At 39.3% G+C, this 15,063-nt stretch overlaps 1 protein-coding gene across 3 annotated transcripts in view; it reads right to left on the reverse strand.

Moving 5' to 3' along the window:
- Nucleotides 1-15,063, reverse strand: part of LOC109033822 (lachesin) — a 275,516-nt gene that overhangs the window by 43,771 nt on the left and 216,682 nt on the right. For all 3 annotated transcript variants that reach the window (XM_072303579.1, XM_072303577.1, XM_072303578.1), the window contains exons 5-7: nt 11,731-11,892; nt 5,150-5,278; nt 3,215-3,499 (exon numbers count right to left, since the gene is read on the reverse strand). In XM_072303579.1, coding sequence (XP_072159680.1) covers nt 3,215-3,499; nt 5,150-5,278; nt 11,731-11,892 — 576 coding nt within the window. The remainder of the gene's footprint in view (nt 1-3,214; nt 3,500-5,149; nt 5,279-11,730; nt 11,893-15,063) is intronic.

Here is a 15,063-nt window from a genome sequence, read left to right on the forward strand (position 1 = left end):
ATTCGTTTTATGGCCGGGAAATGTGACTTGGGAAAGGGATTTCAGGTTACAGCAACTCAAAATTGAGCGAATCTTTTAAATATTGTAACTTTGAATACCCTTTGGAATGCTGCTATGATCGTGCACACTAACACATTGTTCTTGAAGCATGCTAAAAAGATTGGAGCATTGCGACCGCGAAATTACGCCTCGCGCCATCGCGCCTTCAAATTCGCAGATATGCAACACAGACATCCATCATGTACGAATAGTTGTATGTCTGCGCCGCCGTCAATGCGCGTCCTTTTTTCGCTACAGTTCCATTTGGTGTTTGTTTCTTTTTCACTTAATTGTAGTAGTGCTTCAAAGGCTACTCAAGCAACACAGCCTAAGGTAAGAGGGACGTAACTGGGCAACGTTTTATACACCTTTTCGCCCGATTTTGAGCGACACTCATCGTTAATTCATAAAAAACTAAAGATTAAAAAGATGATGGTTAGAGGAGTTCAGTTGCATTAAAATTCTCAATGTTGCGTCTGCCAACTTATCGTTTTATCCATGAGTGGGTACATGTTTTACATTAAAAATGACGATAAATTTTCTTCAAATCACAAATATTGTCGCGAAAAATCTCTGAAGAAAATCTGGAACCATTCTTGACTGAATATAAATAAAATCTCTAGATGCAACTTCGCAACGTTGCGATACAATTAAGCTTCTCCAGCTCTCATCATTTCAATTAAGTTATTGAAACCAAAGTCTACATGAGTGTTTTACGAGAATTTTGCGACAAACTAAAACGATTTAACCTGTCAAGCCGAAACGGAATTACGGCGGTTTGAAGTTTCCAGTTCAGAAACGAAGTTTCGAGGGAAAAACTATTTAAAACTCTAGTTCGCTATTCAGGGCATAAAATTGCTGGATTATAATGCAACTTCATGCTCTTTTTGGCACAAAACTAAAATACCCTGCTCGCAGTGTATTGTGTAAGACACGAAAAAGTATTTCCGTCGAAATATCGAAATCCGACTTTTTGACCTAACCAGATAAAACTCCCTCTACTGAGAATTTGATCCGCTTGAAATAAGGTCCTTTTCCCCGCGAGCGGCTATACTGCGTGCAAACTAAAAACGCCGTATTGGCCTTCAGATGCTGCCATATTTCCTTAGATAAAAGTCCAATTCGCCGGAAAAATTGAGGATACTTGTTTTCAAATTTTTCGGATAAGTTTTTTCGCCGTTTAATCTAAAGTATCTGAAAATTTTGAAGAAAACTATGCAAAACTCTCCTCACAAATAAATTTTTTATTCGAAGAAATTTGGCAATTTTCGAATGTTCACACGCCGTTCTTCCTCAGCAGGACAGTATAGATATCCTTTCTTCGGGGGAAAAAACGTAACTCCACTCTAGTGTTGAAAAATTCACTGATTCGATTCAATTTTTCCGGAAATATGGACTGCGCGAGTTCTGTCAAAATTTTTGCTGATTTTTCGTGTAATTGGAAGGAAAATCGATGACATTTTCCATGAGAAATTTTCAGTAGTTTAAAACCTACTTGCGATTGTAAATTTTTCAGCGTTGAAACGTAGTTACATTTTTTCATCCGAAAACAAACGAATCATTGGATTTCTCTCTTGCTAATCCGACAACGCAGTTTCTTACTGCGCGACCCCACTTAACCTGTCCCTGCATTTCTCTTTGCCTTACCTTTGTTTCCTTGCCTCAATATTTCTGGTTGAATCTCATTGCACAACTCATTAGTTCTCGTTTTTGCTCTAGTCTCCGACATTTGCTGGGTATTACGATAAATTCCTACTGCAAATGACCTTTTTTGTCGTAATGATGTATCACAGTCGAGATAATCGCATGCTCATCCCTAAATAACCCTCCGCAGACGGGGGAGGGGAATATATCCCGATCGAGGACGATGACAAAAACGTGTCGGCAACTACCTTTTCATTAAGAGAGTCGTCTCAAAATTTTAAATTTCCTTGTAGCGATTTCACCACTTTTGAAAGAAACAAAAAATTAAATCGGTGAATTATATCAGCTACTTTCAGCTTTTCAACGTGCTGAGGGTTTCTCTTTAAATTTTAGCACGAGGTGAACGCCAAATGAACGACAATGATTTTGTAGCTCTTAATTTCAAAATACGGTCCAATGGACAGCATTAACCAAAATCGGCCAGACAACATCGGAAGTTTCTTTACTATCTCTTCAGATTCATTATCTGTAGGTCCTTTAAAAAAAACCTCATAAACATTACGATATAATTTTGCGATTATATGAGGACTTTCGCTACCAAACAGCTTGTACCCATACCAACGTCGTCGCTAAGATTATTATGCAACCTTTCCCTTTTTTTACAAGTATCCGAAATCACCCCCATTGTAAATTTCTCTGCAAAAATATTCAGAAAAATAGAAAGAAAGTTTGAGGCAAATTTCAGAGCAAAGCTCTCTACCAACTAAACGGTTGATTTTATGCACAAGCTTAGCAACGTTGTCATAGGTATAAGCTATTTGGTCGGAAAGGTCTTCATATGAGGACTTATCTGTAACAATAGCGGATGTGAAAAATTACCTTTTCGAAACACGCTTAAAAAACTGTTTTGTTCACACAAAAATTTAATATGTTTGGCTCTGGCATAATGTACAGATCTCGAAGATCACATCTCAAGTATTTCCTCAAAATTTTCTCGATGCCAAAACAGTTTTTTGAATAAGTTTTGAAGAGGTAATTTTTCACATCCGCTATTGTTACAGATAAGTCCTCATATACTCTTCGTAGTTTGTGGGAAATTCACAAAAAGTTCATAGAAAAAAAAAGGAGGTGTTTGGATTTCGGGCATCTTGGAATTTTTTGATGACTTGATGACGTAGGTGGGTACAGCGACGTTTAGTTAAATATGAAAAACGGACCATAATGTCCGATTTTTTACTTAAATCAACTCATTATATAATTTCAAGCACTTTTATAGAATGATTTTTTCCTTAAATTACACCATTTCCAAGAAAATCGAACAGGATAAAAACGTCGCTGTACCCACCTACGTCATCAAGTCATCAAAAAATTCCAAGATGCCCGAAATGCAAACGCCTCCTTTTTTTCTCTATGCACAAAGTTTTGTTTTATTTAGTTTTCCTGAAAAAATAAAAACATGGGAGAGTGAGGGAAAGTAAAACGCAACGAGCCTGAATCTCGTTAGAATCGTTTAGTTATAGGTGGAACTTACCGTAAAGCCGGATGGATCCCTCAGTGTCCCCGAGCGAGTTTTTTGAGACGCACTTGTACGTGCCGAAGTCTTTGCTAGTGAGAGAGTTGATGGTGAGTTTCATTTGAGAGCGATAACTGTTCTCTATCGTTTCGACCACGTGCTTCTTAGTGTGGAGGATCATGCCCTTCTCAAAGGTCCAGTAGCTGATGGCCTTTGGGTAGGCCTCTGCATGGCAGTCTAAGGTCACATCAGTCCCGGCCGGTGCCCCCACTAGCTGGTTCGGCACCCAAATCATCGGAGGGACTGCAAACAAACCAGCTTACATTAGAATTCTTCCACATACAGATGCTCGGAATATCAATCAGTTGATTTTGAAACCTGATGTGTCCATAAAGTCAAATTTTACAAGACGAACAAAAAACGTTTACTCTATGAATGAAGTATCAAATAAGCGTAGGCTTTGTCATTTGGACGTATTTACGATAAATAAAACTATATGTGCAGATGGTTAAAGTGCAAAACCACGTATCTCCATTGCAATGTTTCAAAATTTTCGCTCTTCAGAGCATTTTTTTCGCTCCGCATCCCTCCGGGACAGGAGCTTGAACAGCACGTGTTTCCATCATTGAATGTTTTGATCGTATTGCGATAAGGCAACTCCGATCTTCAGTGTAAGAAAACACCGGACACATTCTTTGTAACTTTACTTGTGATTTGTGCATGTTCTAAGCAGGACGCATTTGAAATAATATTGTGTGTGTACTAGAGTCCACGCCAAATAAGTTTACGCACTTCTAAACTGCGACAGAAGATTGTATGGCGTCACTTTAACATGTAAAGTGAATGCAAGAATCAAGATGGAGGATCGTCTGTCGCAGTCTAAAAGAGGGGTAAACTTTTTTTGGCGTGGACTCTTTGATGACGTCACAATACATTGTTCTATTGTGCAACCAAGATGGTCGTCAGTGTCTAGATCACCGCACCGATTAGAACAAAAAAACGCCATGTTCAATTGTTCAACTTTTCATTGGAGAATGTTTTGCAAGATTCATTTGCGTTTCGTTACAAATGGACCAATTTTCAGAATTTTTGGCTTACTTTTTGTAGGTGATTGAATCCGTGATTTATCAAAGCAATCCGAAGAAATTTGGGAACATCTAATTATCAATAAGCGGGTTTTTTCGCTGCATGACTGCCTATAGTGCACTGAAAAGATAAGGAACCTATTTACTTCCATTAATCGAAGTTGTGGAAATGGTGTGCAAATTCAGGATTGGGGCGCCTTCAATTCGAGTGATACTTCCCGCACATCCGTTAAGTTAGTTTAGTTGCGTGACCTAACTGACCCCAACCTGGCCCTGCACCGATCGGTTCCCGAGCTTTGAGACCGTATCTGTATTTTATCAGAAGAAATTTGGCAACATTAATTTATCCAAAAGTGTTTTTTTCCCAACATGGCCTCCTTCAGTGCACTGAAAGTGATAAATATCCTGAAGAGTTTTATTGATCAAAGTCGTAGAAATAGTGCGTAGAAATGCAGGATTAAATCGCCTTCAATTTGAGTGATACTTCCCGCACATCCGTTAAGTTAGTTTAGTTGCGTGACCCAACTGAACCCAACCTGGCCCTGTTCCGATCGGTTCCGAGCTTTGTGACCGATCAGAATCATAAACTCGGACATATTCAATTACTGCAAAGGTTAAAATTGTTTTCCTCGAAGTTTTCCGTGAATTATTGTCATTTTGTAGGTTTGGTGGGTAAATGCTAGCTCGGCGCCTGTTTGTCGATTTTTGTGAAACTTAGTATCAGGGGGTATTTTTTGACGGAAAACTCGAATCTTTAGACAAATTTTCAAAATTCTAAAAATCCAAGATGGTGGGCGTGGCCTAAATTGCTATGTTGGCTCCCCCAAATATTCTCTTGAAAATAATTATAAAAACGGCTTATACTTACATTCAACGTCTACAATTATTCGTTTGCTAATTGTGGGAGGAACTCCGTTCGTTGCTATACATAGGTATGCACCCATCTCTGATCGGTACACTTTTGAGATGTTCAAGTGCTCCCCGATGTATTCTTTGACTGCAATCAGAGAAATTCGAGGAAAAATTAAAATTCAAAACAAATATTAGAATGAATTTAAAAAATCACTGTTTCATCAGAGATTGGTAAGTTCTTGAATTGATAAAGCTAAATTATCCTTTTTTAGCAATGACAAAGAGTGGAGGTGTACTCAAGGGGTGGGTTCAAAGAGCAGCAATTCTCGATGAATATTTTAAAAGGATGCGCGGCTCACAAAAAAGGAGCTTAGTCAAGTCGTTTAAACGCACCCAATTTTCTTGTTTTCAAGGGGAATATTTCTAAATCCAATCATACAATACTACAATAGAATCCACACAAAACAAATTTCTCGATGAACGTTCAATCAACGAAAGTTGCAAAACCGTGTATATGTAAATTGTGTATGTGTGTGGTGTGTGTGTTTCTCAATCAAAATTTCCAAGGGAATTACATTTTCTCAGTGAATTATTAGAAACTTTTCCGGGAAAAATCCTACTTGGATACTTATTTCAGACACCTGCACATTCTTCGCTCATAGAAACCAAATCAACAATTTTGCCAGGCTTTGGGTTTGAGTTTGATTAGGGGTACAAAAGGAGATTGGCAATTTCATTTTGTTAAAAAGTGAGATTTTATTTTCCATGAAATTTTCTATTGCCCAAAGGAGGGGCTGGGAGGCAAACCGCATCATTGCAGTTTTCTAAGAAATTGAAATATTCATGAACTCAACTAAAACTACATTTAAAGTATATTCTGTGAAAAATTCACAACTAAAATCCAACTTTCAAGCATTAAAAAGTGAGATAACCCAGAAATTCTCATAGCAAATGCAAGATTTCTATTGATTTTGATCTGCTTTTTCATTTATTTGTCCATTGAATCGGTGTTGATCGGTTCACGTTTCTATTTTTCGTTCGATTCTCTTGTCGATCGAATACATACTCGTTACGTGCAGATTACTTATCATACTCCTGTTTTTTAGCTGAACAATTCGCCTTCTGCTGCGTCTGCAGCAATTGTTGTTACGCATATGTTGTGCGTCCTGATTTCAACTCATTACATACTTGACTCTCTGAAGGCGTTTTTTGTGCGCAAGTAGTGCAATCTGTCGGAGAACCAACGAAATAGCAATTCAATCTCACCTCTGCTGCTCTCCAACAGGATGCTCTACTTGCGCACATAAAACGCCTTCAAAGAGTCAAGTATGTAATGGGCTGAAATCAGGACGCACAACATATGCGTAACAACAATTGCTGCAGACGCAGCAGAAGGCGAATTGTCCAGTAAAGAAAAAAGTATGATAGGGAATCTGCATGTAACGAGAGGGTATGTATTCGATCGACATGAATCGAACGAAAAATAGAAACGTGAACCGATCAACACCGATTCAATGGACAGATAAATAAAAAAACCGGATTAAAATCAGTAGAAAACTTGCATTTGCTTTGAAAATTTCAAATTGCGATATCTCGAAATTAGGATCAGTTCAGATTTCGATTTTGCCGCGCTTTTATATTCACACGTATCACAGACTCACCCCCTGCAAACCGTTGTTGGGTACATTTTTTATTTGTTTCAAGACCATTGTGTTTTCTCACGGTGTTTCTCCCAACGGAATTAATTTTTTTCCGAGTCAAAGGGGCGAAAGCGGTCCGGCAACACTGAAACCGGGTAGGAGAAAAATTTGAGTGCCGATCCGGGCGTGTTGGTGACAAACTGCAGGTGTTTTTTCTGCGCTGACTTTGAGGTGGCTCAAGTCGGGAGTGTTTTCCGGAGTGCGTCGCGGGGACGTGAAAATGTGTCCCTGTGCTGCACCATAATGGCGCCAAGAATGGAAGGGAGCCCTCCACTCTTTCGCACCGTTTACGCCATTTGTTCCCACTTTGGACCACCCCGCCCCCTCCCCCCTCCCCTCCCCTCCCGAGCCAAGCCTCTTCCATCTCGAGCCTCGAGTTTCTTTAATTGCACCTATTACTCCCCCTCGCCAGGGATGCCTCGCCAATGGCAAAAAATTGCATTTTTTCATGTGACTTCTCTGACATACAGGGTGATCCAAGGTTAAACGGCCAGACTGCAGGAGCCGAAAAGACAAAAGGAGTTAAGGAATATACATACTATTGGCGAATCTCTACAGACCCTAAAGGTAGTTCATCATTTTCCCCCTTAGTCTATAACAACCATCCGTTTCAGCCAATAGGCTCGCTCCATTTCCCTTTTGCTTTCTTTGTCTGCCGTTTTCCAAGTTTCAAAAATCAGCCCTTTGACTGCATGGAGAAACTCGGGTACGAGCAAAATAAATATTTCTTTTTCTGTAAAATTTTTTTACAACAGTGTCCTCAGTGCAGAGCTTCAGCTTCCCAAAATTTGGGCAAATCGCCGTTGATTCTGAATTTTGGCAATTGATCAAAATTCATGTAAAAGGTCCACATCCTATTATTTTTAACGCTAAATCCTTGCTTGTTCTTCAAAATATCGAAATCTAGAGAGGTTATTTAGGGAAAATACCACACTAATTTGGTGCAAAAACTAATTTTTCGGCCAAAAAGATCAGTGACCATTAATTTAATCCATTCAATCCCCATTAAGTTAAGACTTAGATATTTTTGAGACGATCATTTAGCGCTAAAAATCATGGGATGTCACGATATTTTATGAATATTGATCCACAAACGTGGCCATTTAGGACAAAAACGCACGGCTGTTAATAGTTGCCGGGAAATATTTAATAAATCCCGTTGATATCAAGTAGAATTTTCTCTCAGTGCTCCAAATCTAAAGCAAGATGCCCGGCTTCGACCAAATAATAAGTGGCACTACATTTTATCTGCAACAGTTGGTAGATGCTGATCTGAGATAAAATAAAGTCATACTTCAATTAACTCGCAAAAGTCACGCCTCCGCTGCCTGTGCTGAAAGAATTGGCGCAGTCCCAAATATTCTACTCCATTCAAAACCCTTCGTCCATCGGCTCATTGGGATTAGTTCTTGTTGGCAAGGCGAACAGGCAGTGGTGATTCTTACAAGTTAGAAGCACTTTTCTTTCCTCCATTTAAATCCCTTATAAATATTTGATTCTTGATTACGCAGCTTGCTTGTACATATATAAAAATCGATTTGTTTTCAATCAACGGACTGTACGTCTAGGATGGCTGTCCATAACACTGTAAATCCGTAATGTTTTAAAACATACTGTGTTGTTAAGGTTTATTTGGATTAACCCGCCCCTTCTTGATACGTAAACTGATGCAAGAAACTGACTAGATTTTGCCATACATTGTCAAATAATATAATTATGATGGAAAAAATGGTGTCGACAACTTTTTACACGGAGAAAAAAACTTCGTGCGTGGGACCCAAAGTTGAGGTCATATGGATGTCTGAAGTTTTCGGATCACGTATCTAAAAACTTGAGGTCCAGCTGCCGAAGTTCGGGTCAGACCGTTGGTCAGACATCTGAAGTACTCCGGTACATACTTAAGTGCCTCGATGTCTGAACTTAACTTCGGCAGCTGGACCTCAAGTTTTTAGATAAGTGATCCGAAAACTTCAGAGATCCATATGACCTCAACTTCGGGTCCCACGCACGATTTTTTTTCTCCGTGTAGTTTATTTTTCGTCCAAGAGCCGGAGATTCCAAGTCACCGCGGAAATAATAAACAAAGATTGTGAGGTATACAGATTCATACTTGCACGAATAATGGGAAAATTGTAGCAAAAACTGAGATTGAAGCTAGGTTTACTTTAGTTTTTACCCTCCGCCCAACATTGACAGTCTAAATCAGTCCATGTGCATCACGCAGATTCCCTGCCTATAAGTAGCCGCTCTAGAGGTATACTTCACTGTTTTACACGCATGAAGAAATACTTTCCCATCATTTAAAAACTTGAGGCAATATAAAATAACAAACAAATAAGACTTTGTAACAGGACACAATTTCACCCTGTGTTCTTCTATCATTACGCGAACACATTTTCTATAATCGGATCGTTCGAAACCCTGAAATCTCCGTTATCAAACAAGCGTCCGGCTCACCTGGGGAACGACGGAGGAAGTAGCGAATAAACGGGGGAGTTGACTTCGACTCGTAACCCGGGGAAAGCATTAAAATAAATAATGCCGAAGCCCAGCGCGAGGAACCCCATTCGGCCGGCAGTGGTTTAGCTATCAACCCCAAATGAACTGAATAAACAAACTATGCGGGCCCTAAACCGGCCAACACCGTCGTAAAAAGAAAACTCTTAAAGCGAAAGTAGAGTATTCGAGGTTTAAGGTTCCGATAACAGATTTTCCGCGGGGGGCCCGTGCGATGGAGGGGAGGGGGGCTGACACGTCGCAGGCCAATAAATATTATGGTTGCAATCAAGCGTAGAGCAGTAGGGGTGGCTAGACACCCCGCCTGGTCGCGGCCACAAATCCTTCCCGCGAGTTTTCTTTTTCATTCTTCCCGACGCAGGTCCGGCCATTCGGGGCTGCACGTTCTAACACTTAGTTCCACCTGTACGCTGCCGTGGTAAGGAAAAACGCCGTATGAACATCCGAGAGTTGCCAAATTTCCCCGGATAAAACATGTATTTTTGACGAAATGTATGCTTATTTTTCCTTGAAATTTTCAGATACCTTAGATTGAATTGCGAACAAAATTGTCTGAAAGATTGGCCCAGATAAGACATAATATTTTTACAATATTGGGCAAATATTGTCAGTATTGTCGCAATATTTATACAATACTGACAATATGTTGATAATATTTTAATCACAATTATTTTTTTTAAAAAATATATAAAGAATATTTATTTAGTATTTTTAAAAACAATATGTCTACCCAAAATATTATACAAATATTTTCACAGTATTGGCACAGTATTTCGCAGTATTTTAAAGTATTGGCACAGTATTTATGCCAAAAGGAAATATGGTGTACACTTTTAACATTGGCTCAATATGTAACCAATATTGGCCCAATGTTGGCATAAATATCGAAACAATATTGTTAAAATATTGGCTAAATATTTCTGTCTTATCTAAGGGATGAAAAATATTTACAATTTCCCCAATAAAATAGTATTTTATCAGAGGAAATTTGGCAACACTTGAAGGTTCATACGGCGTTTTTCCTTAGCATGGCAGTGCAGGACGTTGGCGTTGGGGGTTACGATTCCTTCAGGATTGGGAGGCGACATAAAGCCTTGGCTTAATTTTCGACGACAATACATCTCTGCCCGGGTGCCCCGGTCGGCCGGTCGGGTCTGTATGGATTTATGTTGACCGAATGGTAACTGAAATTTGTGACGGCTGTTTTGTTGTATTGCGACCCCGCGGTGAACGGATTATCCGCGAGATGCGATCAATATAGTTTAGAGCGACGTTTTTCCAACGTGTTTTGCATGAGCGATCAGGATCATTCCGCACCTTTGAAGTAATGTAAGTTCGATTTGTGAAAGGTGAACGGATCCATACAATAGGGTATGTTTCTTGATTAGAATGGGTCTGTTAAACACTTTTCCTGGAGCAAAAATGAGAGTTGAATCGTATAGAAAATGGTTCAAAAATCACGATTAGCGCATCAGCAAGTCTGAAATGTACTCCTAACTTCACAATGGACCACTAGACAAGGTACGAATTTCAGCATTCTGATACATGTTTCATAATCAAAATTTCACGTAAAACACGATGCGCACAACAAAAATTACTGAAATTAACTCCTTACGAAGATATTTAATGATTCCTGATGCGTGAATTCAAACCACCCCTCATTGAACTCATACTCTACGTGATGAGCCAAGCGATAATCATTCAAGTGGAGGTATATGATTGCAGGTAACCTGCCTGTGAACATGTGCTGCGCTCCAGAGAAAGAACAAAATACGAACGTGTACATTTTGAATTAATCACGTAATCAGTTGTTAATAATCATTGTAAATACTTTGTGCAGTTCTCGCTTGTTGATAATGGTCTCGGCTGACACCTATGGTTATGACTCAACTGACGGTGACTCCCTTTGGAACTTTACAATTCGTTTTTTAGTGAGTAAACTCACGCATTGCGCAATGTGTAAAGTATCCCTGTTAGGTTTGTAGGCGCCGATGCAACTATTCCACCCCGAAAGTATTGCACAGTATCAAATGTAATTGAAGGCGCACTAACGTATGAAAATTGACTGTTACCGTCATGGTGTCAGGGGGACTTTTCCAATACGCTCATCGTGATTTTTGGGCCACATTCTATCAGAGTCAACTCTTATTTTTGCTCTAGCAAATGTTTGCAACAGGTCCATTTCTTTGTCGCGGTTTGATCTTACTACGACTTGGGGCCGTACATAAAACATATAACGCAGATAATCGGAATTTTTACCTCCCACTCCTCTTGTAACGCATCCGTGACACGGACTGAAAACGCAACGGCACTACTTTCATTCACTAATATTTTCAAAAATCGAGGATCTTTCGTACCCTCTCGGTTCATGTACACTTACCTTTGGTCCTTTTGTCGACGGATATGCCCTGGCCGTCTTCTCTCCTCCACTTGATGGTTGGCGACGGGAAACCCTCCGCTCTGCACGTGAGCGTGATATTGGAGTTCTCCCGCACCGCCACGGAAGACTGCGTCGTCTGATCGTCCAGGATATTCGGAGGAACTGTTAAAAAAAAAGAACGTATCGATTCAGCGAAAAAATGAACTGGAAGAAACACGTACTGCTGCATTCTTGTAAATGAAAATAAAAGCAAGAAGCAGCGGTTCTCTTTCAATACTGCCGTGCTGGGAAAGAACGCCGTATGAACCTTCAGACGTTGCCACATTTCCTTCGATAAAACCTTAATTTACCGGGAAAATCGTGAATTTTTTTCTTCCATTTCTTCAGACAGTTTTCTTCACAATTTCGTGTAAAATGTTTGAAAATTTCAAGGAAAATACGCATAATCGCTCTCAAAAGACATTTTTTATCTGGGGCAATTTGGCAACTCTCGAATGTTCATACAGCGTTTTTCCTTAGCACGGTAGAATAAGTATGCAATTTGGACGACTTTGAATTAAATTACACATTCTCTCGTATTTTCTCTTAAGCGTTTACTTACAAGTTGAAATCAAATTTCGTTAATTTTACGTACAGAGCTGGTGTGATTGTCATGGTTCAGTTTTCGACATGGCAAAAGGAGGAAAAAAGAAATTCATCGAATGATATAATCAAAGAAACTGAATCACGAAGATACCGTATCTTCTTCATATGGAGGAATTTTTTCCAATCGGCAATAACTAAAGTTTGTATGACACACGATTAAAATGTCAAAGAAAATATCTCCTCTTCATTAGCTATGTGCGATCGGATCTACCGACAAAACTCCTCGAAATACCGAGCTTTAAAAAAGAAAAAAAGCGAATCCGCCCTAATTCTACAGATATCAATTTCGATTGCTTTCCTCTGAAAAAAAGTACCCAATGCCGTTAAATAAAGTGTTTTTCACGTCGCAGCTTAACTAAAGAGCTGTCATTTTTTAATCCTCAACGTTTCCAAACGTCCGATGAGGATTATAGGTGGATCGCGGAGGAATTTGAATGATCATGCAGAACATGACGCGAATGACGCATGACCATTATGAGGAAGAACATAACTTATTCTTAATTAGAATTCCATGTTTGCTTTCGGCGAAAGATTACTTGATTTTCTGAAATTTCTATACTAAAGAATAAGAAACTTCCCCTACAGATTCTAAGAAAAAAATCTGTCATGCCCCTTTGATCATCGCGCAAATGCAGACCCGTCGAAATTATTTTTCTCCAAGAATGTTGACATCATTTAGCGGGAGTATGAAGTAATCACAAGACGAAAGGGGAGGATTATGAGCTTAAATCTTTTTCAAGGAAGCGTTTTCAACATCAAAAGAGAAGGTCGATAGAGCTTTTCTCTACGAAAACGACAAATCTGTTCAAGTTGAGTCGACTGCAAGTTGTGCCAATTATTAAAGTTATGGAGCGTGAAGGTTGGAATAATCGTATTAAAAGCTTTCAAAAATTGGGTTAGTGTCAACTGTTCCGATTTTTGGACACCTTTTAATTTGCCTTTTTACTTCGCTGCAAGTTCTACCGCGGTGTCTCTTGGCACTAATATCAGAAATAATTGCAGTCATATTTTTGAGAAAAATTGACTTGATCAAGTCAATTTTGCAGCCTTGGAACAGAAACGCGCTCCTTTGTTCTGAAAATGATGATCTGTGAAAGATTTGGGGGTAAAGGTTTCCGGAACCTTTCAATATTGATACGGCATTTTAATAGCATAAATTGCAAAATGTATTTATTCGATTGCAATGTTGCGATTTGCAGGTCATTTCATACTTTTTTGAAAGAACTGTTGACAAAAATTTCAGGAAATTTTTGGACCACGTTAAGCAAAAAGAAACGAAGCCACATCCGCTATTGCAAAATTTAACTGGGCACTTCAATTTTTTGCAGGAGAACGTTTGTGCAGATTCCTTTGAAAAGTTTAAGGAATTTGCTTCGTACTTTACAGAAAATTCACCGAAATTTGCAAAAAAATCAGCACAACCGTTTTTATGTTAAAATTTGAATCGCCCAATAAAATTTGGAAATTGCTGATGTCGCTTGGCTCCTTTCTGCTTAACATGGGCCAATTTTTTTAAACTTTGTGAATTTTTCATTTTACCAGGTTGATAAATGAGTATTACCTGATTTATTTATTTTTTCTTCCTGGTTGTTTTGTGCTTCTCTTTCTTCAGGCTATGTACATTTCGGAATATACCTATTCCATCTTCCTGAAGAAAGAGAAGCACAAAACAACCAGGAAGAAAAAATAAATAAATCAGGTAATGGGCCAATTGCTAGACTCACGCTCAACAAACGACATTTTGAAGTCATAATGCACAGAGCAATGCGAAAAAAAGTCATGTGAAAAGTGAGGTTATTTTCTCTCCCGCAGTCGCAGTCCCTTACGTGCGTTCTTACGTCCTTACATTCGACGCGAGAGACAAACTCGTTGTTTCCTCTGCGACAGATTAATCGCTAGACTCACGCTCAACAAACGACATTTCGAAGTCATAATGCACAGAGCAATGCGAAAAAAAGTCATGTAAAAAGTGAGGTTATTTTCTTTCCCGCGGTCGCTCGGCGTTATTTACGCTGGCGGAAGTTTTCGCAAGGCGGGCGCGGGCCATCCTTTATTCAATATAGCCGGGTGTCAGGAGTAATTAAAAGTTATTTTTCCGAATCGAGGCCAGGTTGCACCGCGGGGGAGGCCAACTTTTTGAATCTATCTTGCCCGAGGGAATAGAACTTTCCGCTAGATTAGTGATCATCATCGTGGCGGTCCGGGCTCACCGACTCCGGAATATTTTTTCCTCCGTTATTCCGCCACCGGCGCTATTATTTCGTCTTCGCCGCACACTGGGTCAACTCAGTAGGAGAGGTCGGACAAAATTTGGAAACTTTAAAAGCTTATACCTCCGTTCATACGAAATTTTGAGGTTCTAAAAGTGATTCCATTGGTTTTATCGTGAAATTTTCTACTAGAAGCACCCCTTAAGATTTAAAATGCGACGAAATAAACATCAGAATTGGCAGTTTTGGTCAAACATATGGAATGCATTTTGCATAAAGGAACCACTAGCATTGCAATGATGCTAACATTGTGCAACTTCATCTTTTGCAATAAAATTGCGGAAATCGTGAAAAACTATGAAATTTAGATGGTAATTTTTGTCTTAAATTTACAGTTTTTAGCGAGTAAAATAGAAACTATCAATGGATAATCGGGGTTTTCCTCCAAGACAAAAAAAGTTGCACAATCTTAGCAACA

Source organism: Bemisia tabaci, chromosome 8, assembly GCF_918797505.1.
Source record: "Bemisia tabaci chromosome 8, PGI_BMITA_v3".
Taxonomy (NCBI): Eukaryota; Metazoa; Arthropoda; class Insecta; order Hemiptera; family Aleyrodidae; genus Bemisia; species Bemisia tabaci.